Source organism: Anomaloglossus baeobatrachus, chromosome 3 (genome assembly GCF_048569485.1).
Source record: "Anomaloglossus baeobatrachus isolate aAnoBae1 chromosome 3, aAnoBae1.hap1, whole genome shotgun sequence".
In the NCBI taxonomy this organism is placed as follows: domain Eukaryota; kingdom Metazoa; phylum Chordata; class Amphibia; order Anura; family Aromobatidae; genus Anomaloglossus; species Anomaloglossus baeobatrachus.
Window position 1 is genome coordinate 217,319,668 of NC_134355.1, and position 16,702 is coordinate 217,336,369.

At 45.2% G+C, this 16,702-nt stretch overlaps 1 protein-coding gene across 1 annotated transcript in view; it reads left to right on the forward strand.

The window, feature by feature from the left end:
• Positions 1-16,702, forward strand: part of KMO (kynurenine 3-monooxygenase) — a 1,795,071-nt gene that overhangs the window by 641,072 nt on the left and 1,137,297 nt on the right. The window contains exon 5 of the mRNA XM_075338209.1: positions 16,509-16,557. Within this exon, the coding sequence (XP_075194324.1) occupies positions 16,509-16,557 (49 nt within the window). The remainder of the gene's footprint in view (positions 1-16,508; positions 16,558-16,702) is intronic.

Below are 16,702 nucleotides of genomic sequence, written 5' to 3' on the forward strand. Positions count from 1 at the left end.
GTGAGAATTGATGATTAACAATGTGTGAACCTCATTAAATAGTATATTAAATTTATTTTCTCTTTTTTATTTTTTATATTTTTTATATATATATAGTTGTGTGCATAAAATGCACCCAAAAACACAAAAAAAATATATAGTGACCAAAAAGAACTTGTATGTCTATGGGATGATTGTGTGCAACTTAAACAAACCGCACACAATCAACCCATAGTATGTGTGAATGATGTGTGAATGTGTGAAATAATTAGTGTAAATATATGTATACAAAAACCATACGTAAAATATGTGCATATCAATGCATAAGACATGAAGGAATAGATCAATGTAGTTTCATTCATCTTCATATTTCTTGGAACGATTCCAAAGCAGATGATCACAGCATCTAGTCAAAGGGAACGACCCAGGTGAAAAGAGCCACCAGCAACAACGACTAAAAATATGAAATAAACACAATTAATACATAGATAAAACCATATAACACAAACCAAACAACCCACCCCTAAAAGAGACCCAGATAAATTATAAGAACATACAAAATTAAAAAGAATATTAAGAACATAGCCATAAAAATGCCTACAAAAAAGACCTACAGTAATCGGAATGGCTTATAAGAAAGAGCCAAAACCTAGGTTTTCATTTAGACCTTGAGGTGCGAGAGTGCCTAACCTGAAAATCCACCGGCTCTCTGTCTGAGCCAGGACTTTCCCCAAATCACCTCCTCTGGAGCCCATTGACACCTGATCTATACCCTTGAATGTAATCTCATTAGATCTACATGAGTGTTAGATCTTGAAATGTCTGGCTATAGTTTTGAGTAGTGAGATATCCTCAACATCCTTAGCATTCTCGATGTCTCTAATATGCTCTCGTACGCGAATCTTCAGTTCGCGTGTTGTCAATCCTATATAGACTTTATTGCACGTGCATTGAGCATGGTAGATGACACCTTTGGATGCGCAATTTAGTAGCCTACGAATTTCGAAATTTCTGGATCCATCAAAGTTGCTGAACGTCTTAGCCCTCTTCATATTTTTGCAGGCCTTACACATGCCACACGGAAAAAAGCCTTGGATTGAATTGTTGCGATTATTGCCGACTGTTGAGGTCTCATAATGACTCTTAACCAGAAGGTCACATAAGTTTCTTGACCTTCGTGCCACCATAAGGGGATGATCTGGTAATACCTTTTTGAGAACAGGATCCATCATCAGAACACCCCAATGTTTTTGTAAAATGGATTTAATTTCACTCCATTGAGAGCTAAAGGTAGTAATAAACCTCAATTCATTATCCATTTAATGGGGTGTTTTTTTACCAAAAAGTAGATCATTTCTGTCTGCCTTAAATGCTCGCGTAAAGCCCTTGTTGATATTGCGACGGCTATAGCCTCTTTCTTCAAATCTTTCTGCTAGATCCCTGGATTGATCTAGGAAAGCAGAGTTTTCAGAGCAAATTCTCTAGACATGATGTCGCCTTCATCCAACGTTGGTGCTATCGATGTCTGAGAGAGCTGTACACACGTACTTGTTTCCGCTTCCAAACCAACTGACGACCTATCAAGCAAACTGCCTGTTGCGGTTACAGTGGTGGAAGTTGTGCGTGGAAAACCAGGTGTGACAGCTGTCCCCACAGTCCTAGAAGATGAAGAGCGCATGGATGCACTAGAAGGTTCAGGCGGTGGATGGTTCACTCCGCTAGGCCGCAATGCAGCACGGTGAGCTTCCCACCAGGACATATGATATTTATTCATGTGACGATTCATGGAAGAAGTTGTCAAACTGCTGAGGTTTTGCCCTCTACTAACAGAATCACGACAAATTTTACAGATCACATAATTTGGGCGATCTTTTGCTATGTCTAAAAAGGACCAGGCTAGGCAAGGCTTAGAGGGCATGCGACCTGCTGATCCACCCCGACTAGTGCTCAGAGGAACAGTGGTGGCTGAGGATGCAGTTGTAGACGTGCTACCAGTACTCCTACTCTGTCCAGGAAGGCGCAAGGTAACTTCGTCGTCAGTTGCATCCTCCTCCACCGTCTCTGTTGACCTCCTCGAGGGCCAGACTGTGGGTTGACAGTAGGTGGGATCTAGAACTTCCTCATCAATTGTTGTGTTTGCACTCCCCTCACCCTCAGACCGAGCCTCTTCTTGCCCTGACCGAATATTTAAGTTGTCATCCCAATCTGGTATCTGCGTCTCATCGTCATCCCTATGTTCCTCATTGTCTATAACAACAGGTGTTACAGTTTGTGAAAAAGGGTCAATATTATGCTCAGAAACTTGGTCCTCACGGCCTGAATCAGAGTCACAAAGGTTCTGGGCATCACTGCAGACCATTTCCTGGTCTGTACTCACTCTAGCTTGGGAGCAGACTTCTGATTCCCAGACTATAGTGTGACTGAACAGCTCTGCAGACTCAGCCATCTCAGTTCCACCATACTGTGCAGGGCGGATGGAGACTTCAGAGCTGGGAGAAAGCAAGTTTGATTGGGATGACAACTCAGAGGACTGGTGTTTTTTGGATGCGGTAGTTGAGGTGGCGGAGAGGGCACTTGTTGGACCACTTGAGATCCATTCAAGCATTTTCCTTTTTTGGCCATCATCTACCTTTGTTCCAGTTGTTCGTGTCCGTAAAAAAGGGAGCACATCGGGTTGTCCACGGTAAGTAGTAGACATCTTACTTTTCCTGGAAGATGGTCTATCTTCAGCAGATGTTAATGGAGCTTTGCCACCTTCCCCACGGACAAACCTTTTTTTTCCTTTTCCAACACGCCTCTTCCCCTTTACACCAGCATCTGTCATTTTGCCACTCATTTTGATTGCGACAAGATTGTGCACTTAAAATGTGGTAGTAAAAATTGAGAGGTGGTGTAGATTTCAGCGGTGGTCTAGCTTTATTAACAGCAGAATAAACAACAATAATTATCCCTGACAATGCAACTACGGCCCTTAAACTGGCAGCAGTGTTTGCTAGTATAATGGCTTAGTAACAATGAGTTTGAGTGTGCAATGCAGGCAGACGTGCTGCAAATATCTTTGCACTAGTGGGACAATACAGAAGTCCAACAGCCACGTTTAGGATGCCACTAAGTTCACTCAGTGTTTGCTAGTATAATGGCTTAGTAACAATGAGTTTGAGTGTGCAATGCAGGCAGAGGTGCTGCAAATATCTTTGCACTAGTGGGACAATACAGAAGTCCAACAGCCACGTTTAGGATGCCACTAAGTTCACTCAGTGTTTGCTAGTATAATGGCTTAGTAACAATGAGTTTGAGTGTGCAATGCAGGCAGAGGTGCTGCAAATATCTTTGCACTAGTGGGACAATACAGAAGTCCAACAGCCACGTTTAGGATGCCACTAAGTTCACTCAGTGTTTGCTAGTATAATGGCTTAGTAACAATGAGTTTGAGTGTGCAATGCAGGCAGAGGTGCTGCAAATATCTTTGCACTAGTGGGACAATACAGAAGTCCAACAGCCACGTTTAGGATGCCACTAAGTTCACTCAGTGTTTGCTAGTATAATGGCTTAGTAACAATGAGTTTGAGTGTGCAATGCAGGCAGAGGTGCTGCAAATATCTTTGCACTAGTGGGACAATACAGAAGTCCAACAGCCACGTTTAGGATGCCACTAAGTTCACTCAGTGTTTGCTAGTATAATGGCTTAGTAACAATGAGTTTGAGTGTGCAAAGGGCAGGAGGGTACAGTGGCAGTGTTGTGGGTCTCTGGGTAGAGAAAAGGAAGCCTGCCTTTCTATCCCTCCTAATGGGGAAATGCAGCGAGGAAATCCCTGACCTTAGCTACACAGACGCTGTCATGTTGTGTAGCTGTTAAACTCTGTTTTCACGGACCTGTCACCTATGGCTCTGACCCTGCCGATATTAGCCCTTAAAAGGAATGATAGAAACTTCTATCCCTATTCTGTACAGCGCTGTGTATGGAGCGTACACAGCAGTATCGGAGATAGGAGCTGCGCCAGTGATGACTGACACCAAGGACGCAGCAGGCAGATAATGGCGTGCTGGAGGAAAATGCCTGTTTTTATAATGCAGGGACATGTGACATGGACATCCTATCACACATGCCGTTGCTTCTCTGGCTAAAAGTCCACTTGTCCACTTAGCTGTGTGTGTCTGGGATTGGCTGACATGCTGGCCCGCCCCACTACACGCGCGCGCTTAGGGAAGGAAAACAAGGAAAGAAAAAAAATGGCGATCGCCATTATCCATACAGCAGTGATCTGAATGCGCTGTTCCTGCACACTATACACTGAAATTTCATAATAGTGTGAGTCACAGAGTGACTTACACTATTACAGCGGAAAGCCAGCTAGTAATTAGCTGGTCTTTTTGCTGCTAGAACCGTTCTCGAACGTATCTAGAACTATCGAGCTTTAGCAAAAAGCTTGAGTTCTAGTTCTATCTAGAACAGCCCCCAAAATTACTCGAGCCGCGAACTGGAGAACCTCGAACCGCGAACCGCGCTCAACTCTATGTGGGAGCCATCACCATCAGGCGCCGACATCTTTCTGGTCTTTACCCCTTGGTTTTCGACAGCAGTCTCGTGAGACCCACTGTCCTTTGCAGCTTCCTGCTCTGGAGATCACCGGGTTCGCCCGCGTTCTTAGGGGGTGGGGCTTCAAATTTGCACTCGGTTTGGGGAAGAAGATGGTGAGCTTGTTGTTTTTGGCACCAAAAATGGCGGGGAAGATGATGGCGGTCCAAAAATTTTCAGAGGTTCACGGTTCAACAGTTCAGAAAAAGGCGCACTTCACCCAAATCAGCGGATGGGGTAAGAATCCTGTTCGTGACGCCAGAAGTTGTCGAGGGCAGGGGTGACTGACCTTGTCAGGGAAGGCTACCCGAGGCGCTTGGATTCGGGATCGTGGCTGGGGCTCGAATGGCAGCCGGATCCAGGGCTCGTGCAGCGGCCCGTCACCCACAACAATAAAAAGGGGGTATTTACAGGGGAAGAGTTTGTCAGTGACGCCACCCGTGGGTTGCGGTGATGGTTGGTGACACCGCCGCTGCCTTGGTATGGGACGACCGGGGATGATGGATCGGGGCAGGAGGATGGTATCCCCTCCACGGGTACAGGAGGTGTTGTCCCGGGGCCCAGGTGTACGGGGAAGGATGATACTGCGAAGCGTGTTCTGCAGGGCTGAACCGGGTGGTATTGGTGTACTCACAGTTCCAGAGAAATCCACGCAGAGTCCAATGGTAAACCAAATTGCCAGTGACCGGTGACCTCTGGCGGGTGTATTCGGGTCCCACACCCTGGTACAGCAAACAGGGGTCCCTTCCTCCTGCACTTAATGTTTGTGTCCTTTGTTTGACTACTCCGCTTGAAACGGGGAAGTCCACTCCCGGTGATTCTGTGTGTTGGGAGCTGTGGCCCGCGAGAACTGACCTGTGGGATCTTAGCAGGCAATTGCAGAGCCCCATCCCCCTCATTGGGCTTCTGTCTCACTCTGTGGGCTTACTGGTGGGACAAGATATGGAGACTTGACCCCGGCTGGCTAATTGACAAGGGGCTTGAAGCTTTCTTTGCCCTAGGGTCCAGGCACCCCGACTAAGCACGGCCTCCGGACCGGATTCCCACTGTAGGCACCGGCGGGCTACAACCCTGCTCCGGTCCACTTTAGGTCTCCCGTGACCAGATCTCCATGGCCTGTGGCCCTGTCTGCCGACTGCCACCTAGTCAGTAGTCCAGAGGTCCAGAGGCTCCAACCTCTGACTACCCTGTCACTTCACACTCCTCTCACTTTCACTGTCTAGACTCAACTGCCTTGTTCCCTCGCAGAACACCTCAGGACCCCTAGGTGGGCGTCACCATCCACTTTGCCCCACCCACTGGTGTGTCCCTATTGTCATGGGTGGTGACTAGGCTTTGCAGGCTGATGTTGTGTACCTGGGTGTGGGTTTGTGTTGGTATGCCAAGGAGGATGGAGTCCTGCACCTGGAAGATTTGTGCAGTCTCTGTGACAATCTGGCTTTGCCAGGGCGTCACACATAAACAGCAGGCAGAAGAGGTAGTCAGGAAACAAGCAGAAGTCAGAACACAAAAATCACAAAACAGAACACGCGGAACAGGAACCAGAATTTCAGAACTATCTCTGGCAGTGGTCAGCAGACAGGAGGGGAATTAAAAAGGATGTGTGGTGTCTTCCCATTGGTTGTAGCTGAATGATGCTAACTTCAGCTGGGAGAAAAAAACTGTGGAGAGAAAGCGCAAATAGGGTCTTACCCCAATATGTACGGGGTGGGGAGGGGGGTGTAGTCTTACTCACCAGATGTAGTTGTGAAAGTCACAACTACTGTAATCGCGTGTAAAACTTGACCACGGCTGCAGCCACTCGAACGGCAGGGTAACATTCATCATACAGGGTACATTTGATACACATTACTTGACACACAAAGCAAATGATATTGCACGCATTAACCGGTGACCCACCAGGTGGAGGTAAAAGAGCACCCAGCATAGAACGCTCGTTTCGCGTACCACTTTTTCAACCAGGCATGGATAAAGTGGACAGATCAGGTACGGACAGAACCTTTTCAAACCAGACTACTAATTCACATGTAATCATGTTACCAATACCAGTGTACTGATGTGCGCATGTGCAGCTGACAACGCAGGTCCTCTTCTGCATTTGTTACATCACCACCGGAGTCCGCTCCAGCGACTTCTACTCCGATCACCAGGCGACGCTGTCTACCTGCCGTGGATAGTGCTGGTGATGGGAGAGGAGTCGATGCCAGCGATGCCGGTGGGCGCAGGCTCCGCTCATCCACTGAGCTGGGTTTTCTTGGGATATATGCAGTACCACTGGCTGACTGTAGGTGGCGTGTGTCTCCCAGCTGAAGTTAACAGAGAAGAGTAGAAAGGGGTGTTTCAATGCCGCGCCAATGATCACTGTTCAGATGTCAGATTAATGTATCTTTATTATTTGCATAGGTCTAGGCGATTTCTTTTTTTATTTAATGACAGGATGGAGGTTCTAAATAAAAAAGAAACCTTTTGGATATACAAACTTAATACTCTGAAACTCCGGGGCCTCAATGAGGTTACTGATCTATTTCATTAAGTATCATTCAGGTTGTTTTTATCCTTTTACTTTTTATTGGGTATCGCTCCCGGTTGCTTTTAGTATCTACTTTTATATATATATTATACTCTTTGATTATAGTTCGATTGTAGCACACATATATTCATTGTTTTATATAGGCCATGTTCTGGTTTGGTTGTGGTTTTATTTCATTTTAGCCAGGTCTTTATTATTACGTTTTTATATCATACTTTTATAGTGATTATTATTATTTTCTTGGTATCTCCCCTGGGAGAAATGCCTCCCCGTCAGCATTTTTAATTGTCCTTACACTTGTTTGTTTGGTTTCCATATTAACTGAACATCGTGAATTATATTACTACGATATGTCAGGTTTACTTATATGTCCTCTTAGGTCTAACTCACTATTTCTATTACTGCTATCACGTCTCACGGTATGGTCCTTACTCCAGTATCAGCCTATCCGACTTCTATATCATTCCGTTTGGATTAGCGGTACTATCTTCCACATTTTCTGGCGGGTCTACATCACATACTTTTTTTCCCGTGTCTCTCCCCCACCAGTTATTACGAGCACTCTCACACCGATATATCGGTTTGGATATTCTATTTTGTTTCTTTTCATACACCATAAAAATGATGTTTTAGGGCCATGGGTTTTTTTCCACTCCGGTTTGGACCCTTATCATAGTTTGACTCATCTTTGGTGTATTAAATGTTAAAACAGACACTTGCTCTGTTTCTTTGGGGCAACGCATGCGCTGTGACAATTTTCCCACGTTCTTGAACCCACATAACCTGCCTGTCTCTGATACATACCTTTAGCGCAGGCGCGGTTCATTTTTTTCTCACGCTTATGAACTCCGGTGAACTGCTTTCAATACATGAGGATCTGGAGCGGTTCTGCACTTTTTTTTACTTTTTTTCACTGTTAGAGATTCTTTCTCCAGCACATTTCGGACGGAGGCTACTCTGGTTCACACTGCAAATGTAGGGTTTTTTTTCCCCTTTTTTTTCCCCTTCCCTTTCCCTTTTCTTTAGATGCTTCTTTTTTCACTTCCCAAAACATTACATGCCTCGGTAGCTACATTAGTTCAAGCTTCAGCTCAGTGAATTCTGATTTACTTGAGGTCTGATGTCAGCACAATGAGGTGAGTTCTGGGCTCTCCTCATACTTCGGTTAATATGTATATTTGTATTAAGTGCATATGTTTGTGGATTGTATATATATATATATGTATTTTTTACATACACCAATGAGTACACATGTTTTATCAGATTTTCATATTTATTTTTCATATAATTTATTGTATGTTTAATCATTGTAGCCATCTGCTCCATGACTACTGATGGATTTTGATCTTTCATTATAAAGATATATTTATTGCGTCATGGCTGGACTGCAATGCACCCTTTCCCGCCCGTTTTTTCCTAAGACAGGGTGGTCCTGTGACGTCATCTTGGCTATTTAATGTATGTATGTGCCCACTTGTATAGATTTGATGTTTTTCTTTGTACCTGACGGTCCTGAGGAAGGGAGCTGAGTCTCCTGAAACGCGTAGACCTATGCAAATAATAAAGATACATTAATCTGACATCTGAACAATGATCATTGGCGCGGCATTGAAACACCCCTTTCTACTCTTCTCTATTAACTTCAGCTGGGAGACACACGCCACCTACAGTCAGCCAGTGGTACTGCATATATCCCAAGAAAACCCAGCTCAGTGGATGAGCGGAGCCTGCGCCCACCGGCGTCGCTGGCATCGACTCCTCTCCCATCACCAGCACTATCCACGGCAGGTACACAGCGTCGCCTGGCGATCGGAGTAGAAGTCGCTGGAGCGGACTCTGGTGGTGATGTAACAAATGCAGAAGAGGACCTGCATTGTCAGCTGCACATGCGCACATCAGTATACTGGTATTGGTAACATGATTACATGTGAATTAGTAGTCTGGTTTAAAAAGGTTCTGTCCGTACCTGATCTGTCCACTTTATCCATGCCTGGTTGAAAAAGCGGTACGCGAAACGAGCGTTCTATGCTGGGTACTCTTTTACCTCCACCTGGTGGGTCACCGGTTAATGCGTGCAATATCATTTGCTTTGTGTGTCAGGTAATGTGTATCAAATGTACCCTGTATGATGAATGTTACCCTGCATATAATCTGAATGATGGATTAACATACAAATCCCATTTTCTTGTGGCTAGTGTGCAATAGGATATTGTAATTAATGACCAACATTGAATTTGTATTTAATGTACCCTGTATGAATGTTTCTTTGCATATAATTTGATTGGTGGATTAACATACAAATCTTATTTTTTGTGGCTAGTGTGCAATAGGATATCTACTTACATAATCACCAGTTTTGTCTGTTCTCCTATTCTGTCATGAACTGCGCCAGTGTTAGTGGCGCAGCCACAGTGGCCACATCATAAACATGGTAACCAATAAGCCGAATTCGGTTTCCAGTGTAAACTCACCACATCCAAGCACAACGCTGTGTTTTAGTCAGACATTGCCGAGGTCACGGAGCAGTAAGGAAGTGTGCACGGGTATGTCCGCCACTGCAGTTGAATGCTTTGTGGCGCATAAAGCATTCAACTTCAGTAAAGCCATGACATCAACCTGCAGCGACCGCTCCGTACACCACACGCTATCATGGAGAAGTCTGTCTGCTGCAGCTGGAGGCTCCGCAGGCATGGAGGACAGGTGAGACATGGCATAATAGGGGACAGAAGAGAACCAGCAGGAGCACATTACTAAACAATGTGCTCATTGCTGCAGGGGACATCAGCCTCCCTCCACCAGATCTGTATACCCCCAGCTCCCCCACCAGATTTGTATATCCCCAGCCACCCACCAGATCTGTATACCCCCAGCCCTCCCACCAGATCTGTATACCCCCAGCCCCCACCACCAGATCTGTATGCCCCCAGCCCCTCCACCAGATCTGTATGCCCCCAGTCCCTCCACCAGATCTGTATGCCCCCAGCCCCCCCATATCTGTATTCCCCCAGCTACCCACCAGATCTGTATGCCCCCAGCCCCCCCATATCTGTATGCCCCCAGCTGCCCACCAGATCTGTATGCCCCCAGCCGCCCACCAGATCTGTATGCCCCCAGCCCCGCTACCAGATCTGTATGCCCCCAGCCCCCCCACCAGATCTGTAGGCCCCTAGCCCCCCCACCAGATCTGTAGGCCCCCACCCCCCTCACCAGATCTATAAGCCCCACCCCCCACCAGGTCTGTATGTCTCCAACCCCCCCACCAGGTCTGTATGCCCCCAGCGCCCCCACCAGATCTGTATGCCCCCAGACCACCTTCCACCAGATCTGTAAGCCCCCAGCCCACCTCACCAGATCTGTATGCCCCGAGCCCACCTCACCAGATCTGTATGCCCCCAGCCCACCTCACCAGATCTGTATGCCCCCAGCCCCCCCTCCAGATCTGTATGCCCCCAGACCACCTTCCACCAGATCTGTAAGCCCCCAGCCCACCTCACTAGATCTGTATGCCCCCAGCCCCCCACCAGATTTGTATGCCCCCAGCCCCCCACCAGACTTGTATGCCCCCAGCCCCCCACTAGATTTGTATGCCCCCAGCCCCACCACCAGATCTGTATGCCCCCACCAGATCTGTATGCCCCCCACCAGATCTGAATGCCTCCAGCCCCCCTCACCAGATCTGCATGCCCCCAGCCCCACTCACCACTGCTCCTGTCAGCACCACTAAGCATAGACAGATGTTTATTTCACCGCACTCCCGATACGATAGCATCAGGCCTATTTCTAGTTGTAATTAATAACCAGTATTGAATTTGTACTAATGATGAGGTATATTACTATATACGTTGCACATGGTACTTTAATAGATGGGTCAGGGTGCAAAAAGACAATATAAACTATATCCACTCTGAGTCATTGACCACAGTGGGACACATTGCTATATATACTGCACATGACACTTTATAGGTATTCCACAGGGCTGATTGTATTGAGTCTTAGAAACTCACATTGTAAACATGCATATACATTTTTGATACACAATTCAACGCATGTATCTGGTGACCTAACTTCTCTCCTTTTTGTGCAATATTGATATATTCTATGTAAATTTATGTAAATCATTTGCTACTTATAATAAAGAAAGTATTGTTATTTCCCTTTAACCCCTTAGTGACGGAGCTGATTTTCACCTTAATGACCAGACCAAATTTTGCAATTCTGACCAGTGTCACTTCATGAGGTTATAACTCTGGAACGCTTCAACGGATCCTGGTGATTTTGAGATTGTTTTTTCATCACATATTGGACTTCATGTTAGTACTAAATTTAGGACAATATTTTTTGCGTTTATTTATGAAAAAAATTGAATTTTGGCAAACATTTTGAAAATTTAGCAATTTTAAACTTTTCAATTTTTATACCGTTAAACCAGAGATTTCTGTGACACAAAATAGTTAATAAATAACATTTTCCACATGTCTACTTTACATAAGCACAATTTTGGAAACAAAATTTTTTTTTGTTAGGAAGTTAGAAGAGTTCAAAGTTTATCAGCGATTTCTCATTTTTACATCAAAATTTACAAAACCATTTTTTTAGGGACCACATCATATTTGAAGTGACTTCGATAGGCCTAGATGACAGAAAATACCCAAAAGTGACACCATTCTAAAAACTTCACCCCAAAAGTACTCAAAACCACATTCAAAAAGTTTATTAACCCTTCAGGTGCTTCACATGAACAAAAGCAATGTGGAATGAAAAAAAGCAAAAATTAAATTTTACCTAAAAATGTTGCTCTAACCCAAATTTATTCACTTTTAGAAGAACTAACACAACAAAATGGACCACAAAACTTGTTCCCCACTTTGTTATGAACGCACTGATACTCCACATGTGGTCAGAAACCTCTGTCTGGACAAATGGGAGGGCTCGGAACAGAAGGAGCAATATTTGAATTTTGGAAAGCAAATTTGGCTGAAATAGATTGCGGGCACCATGTTGCATTTACAGGTCCGCTAAGGTACCTAAACAGAAGAAACCCCTCACAAGTGATGCCATTTTAGAAACTAGACCCCTCAAGGCTTCTATCTAGGGGTATAGTGAGCATTTTGGATCCACAGGTACTTCACAGATTTTGTTAACGTTACGTTGTCATATTGAAAATTTTAATAATTTTCTCAAAAATGTTGCTTTAGCATCAATTTTCTCACTTTTTCAAGAGGTAATTCCACAAATTTGACCTCAATGTTTGTTACCCACTTTTTTATGAGCGTGGTGATACCTCACATGTGGTCTTAAACCTTTGTTTGGACAAATGGGAGGGCTTGGAACGGAAGGAACAATATTTGAATTTTGGAAAGGAAATTTGGCTGAAAAAGATTGCGGGCACCATGTCGCATTTGGAGGTCCCCTAAGGCACCTAAACAGCAGAAACCCCGTACAAGTGACCCCATTTTGGAAACTAGGCCCCTCAATGAATTTATCTAGATGTTTGGTGAGTGCCCTGAACCCCCAGGTGCTTCACAGAATTTTATAACGTTGAGCCATGAAAATAAAAAAATAAAATTTTACCACAAAATTGTTATTTCAACCAGGTAGCTTTTTTTTTTTACAAGAGTAAAAGGAGAAAATTCAGCATAACATTTATTGTGCAATTTCTCCTGAGTTTGGCGATACCTTATATGTGGTGGAAATCAACTGTTTGGGCGCATGACAGGGCTCGGAAGGGAAGGAGTGCCATTTGACTGCAAAATTGGCTGTAATCAATAGCGGACGCTATGTTGCATTAGGAGAGCCCCTGAGGTGTCTATGCAGTGAAGCTCCTCAACATGTGGCCACATTTTGGAAAATAGACCACTGAAGGAATTTATCTAGATGCTTGGTGAGTACCCTGAGCCCTCAGGTGCTTCACAGAAGTTTATAATGTTGAGCTGTGAAAATAAAAAAATACATTTTTACCACAAAATTGTTACTTCAACCAGGTAGCTTTTTTTTTTAAAAGTGTAAAAGGGAAAAATTCAGCATAAGATTTATTGTGCAATTTCTCCTGAGTATGCTGATACCTTATGTGTGGTGGAAATCAACTGTTTGGGTGCACAGCAGGGCTCGGAAGGGAAGTAGCGCCATTTGACTGCACAATTGGCTGGAATCATTAGCGGACGCTATGTTGCATTTGGAAAGCCCCTAAGGTGCCTAAACAGTGGAGGTCCCCCACAAGTGACCCCATTCTGGAAACAAGACACCTCAAGGCTTTTATCTAGGTGTATATTGAGCAGTTTGAATCCAAGAGTACTTCACAGAATTTGATAAGCTTAGGTTGCCATATTGAAAATTTTCATTTTTTTCACAAAAATGTTGCTTTAGCATCATATTTCTTACTTTTTCAAGAGGCAACAACAAACCGTGGAGCCCACAGGTTGTTATCCAATGTCTTATGAGCACAGGGATACCCCACATGTGGCCAAAAACCTCTGTTTGGATAAATGGGAGGGCTTGGAATGGAAGGAGCACCATTTGAATTCTGGAAAAGTTGAAATAAATTGCGGGCACCATGTCACATTAGCAGGGCCCCTTGGGTACCTATAAAGCAGAAACCCCCCACAAGTGACCCCATTTTGGAAACTGGATTTTATTCAGGAGTATAGTAAGCATTTTGAATCCACAGGTACTTCACAAAAATGTTGCTGTAGCAACAAGTTTCTCACTTTTAGGCTATGTGGCCATGATCCAGCGACATGGCGTCTAGTACACAGTGTCAGCCTTCCTGCAGAGATGTTAGTGTTGTCCACGGGAGAACGCAGCTGCCCATGCCCACGATTTGGGTTCAGGCTGCTGTGGAGCTCTATGCTACCTGTAGAGAACACTCTTGTCTCCGCAGCATAAATTGACATGCTGAGGCTCGGGAAGCTGCACCACAGGTCGGTTTATTCTGCGGAGAAAAGAAGCACATTGGGCATAGGATTTCTAAAAATCCTTCCACTGTGCTTCTACTGCACAATGCAGCGCTATGGATGCAGGGAAAACACTCTGTGCCCAAAACGCTGCAAACCCTGATTGTGGGCGCACAGCCTAAAATGCTACAATGGATGAATGGATAGATGTCAAACATATATAACGTCCGACCCCCCTGCATATTCTAAGCTGGCGCCCTTTAGTGCCTTTCATGTGGTACTAAAGGGTGCCTAGCCTTGTATTTAGCCCCCCAAAAAATTAATAATTAAAATAAACGACGTGGGGTCCCCCCTATTTTTGATAGCCAGCTAGGGTAAAGCAGACAGCTGTAGCCTGCAAACCACAGCTGACAGCTTCACCTTGGCTGGTGATCAATTTGGAGGGCTCCCCAGGCATTTTTTTTTTTAAAAAAAACAAAAAAACAAACGTGGGGTCCCCCCCAAATTAGATCACCAGCCAAGGTGAAGCGGACAGCTGGGGTCTGGTATTCTCAGGGTGGTAAGAGCCATGGTTATTGGACTCTTCCCAGCCTAAAAATAGCAGGCCGCAGCCGCCCCAGAAGTGGCGCATCCATTAGATGCGCCAATCCTGGCGCTTCGCTCCAGCTCATCCCGCGCCCTGGTGCGGTGGCAAACGGGGTAATATATGGGGTTGATACCAGCTGTAATGTCACCTGGCATCAAGCCCTGGGGTTAGTGATGTCATGGCATCTAAACAGATACCCGACATCACTAACCCAGTCAGTAATAGAAAAAAATAAACACAAAAAAAAAAATGTATTTGAAAAAAAAACTCCCCGAAACATTCCTTTTTCACCAATTTATTGAAAATAAATAAATTTCGGTCGCTGTAATCCATTTTGGAGGTCCCTCGGCGACTCTGGACCTTCTAGAATATGGGGGGCACGTTCAGGGAACGTATCCCCCATTTTCTGGAAGAGCAAGCTCTCCATGAGCAGTGTGGGTGCAGTAATTTGAGAATACTGCACTCACACTGCCCCGGTCCAACCTAGGGCAGAGTGACCTGCATTAACCTCATTCCAGAATATGAGGGGCACGCTCACAGAACGTACCCCCCATATTCTAGAACAGCAGGCTCTCCATGTGAGGAGTGTGGCTGCAGATTACTGCACTCACTCTCCCCCGGTCCACAGCGCAGCAGCAAGGTCAGCGTCCCTGCTTACAAGGATCCAGCTGACAGCCACTGTCTGCGCATGCGCCGCCAGCTTTCTAGGAGGCGGAGTGATCGCGGGGACGGAGCAGCAGCCAGGTAACGGGGCTGACCGGGGATGACCGAGGCTGACCGGGGGCTGACCGGGGGACCTGGGGACGACTTTTCTGCCGCATGTGACGTGTCGCATGCAGCAGAAAGAGCAGGATGAATGCGGCCGCGCGCTGTGCGCTGCGCGCCGCAATCTTGCACGCTCCGGAGGAGGGAAGGGGGAGCGCTCCAGAGAACCGGAGGGGGCTCCGGTGGACCAGAGGGCTCCGGTGGACCGGAGGAGGGGTCAGGGGGAGGACATTTCCCTGCGATCTGAAATGTTTGATCATTTCAGATCGGAGGGAAATGAATACAGAGCCGGCGCCGGCGGCAGTTTTCTGTGCGCTTTGGCGCCATTTTGACTGCTCCGGAGGGGGGTAGGGGTGGTGGGGGGACTCTCCGGTACCGGGGGCCTTGGGGGCACTAGAGGATTATATTTCTTTATCATCTGACATGTTTGATCATGTCAGATGAGAAAGAAATTAGCATTATTTGCCTTTTTTTTTTATGTGTACGTCGGTATACGGTGTATACCGGTGCTCACATTATCGGGGTCCAAAAAAAACACCCCGATTCATAATCTTGGGGGTCTCAGCTACCTTTTCGTCACTGGGGGGCGCTACAAGCTTTTTCCGGCCTGACGTCTCAAGACGTCGGAACAGAATAAGTACCCTGTTTTTCCGACGTCTTGAGACGTTAGGCCGTCGCTATGGGGTTCTTGTGTTTTCTCTAACTCGTGTTTTGCAGTTGATTTTTCCTAGGGGCAATGTAGCACATTATAAATTGCCCGTTGGAAGAATCTACGGCGAAATGCATGGTATGTATTTATTTTTAGTCAATGGGCAGCTTTATTAAACACTGGATGTTTTATCATAGCCAGAGACCTGTAAATGCAGGGCAGCGGGCGAGGAGAAGCCAGCAGGAACTCGCCTGTCCAACTAGCCTACAGTGCGGCTTGGTCCCTTTGTGTCTATTAAAGTATGTTTTTCTCTGAAATGACTAAGTGTTTCAGAGTCTCATATACCTGACTGAGATAATATAGTTAGTCTATGATATATGTTGCCCACGGATTGCACAACATGTATCAGCTGACAGATTCTCTTTAACTGTGTAAATGCATGTAAAGGTGATAAATCACTTTATTCTACAAATTCATAGAAAAAAAAAAAGATCCTCAATTTTGATGTTTCCTCATTATTATTTTCTTTACAGTGTATCCTGTCAGTCGAGAGAGCAACTTTAAATAAAGAACTGCTAAATGGTATGTATTGTCATTTTTTTTAATAATTAATATATTTTTTTAATATTTGTCAAAATAATTTTATTAAATTAAAATTAGGGGGAAAATTCAGATTGTACAGTAGTTTCTTCAAAAATAAGAATGATTTTAATTGTTACTGAGACTG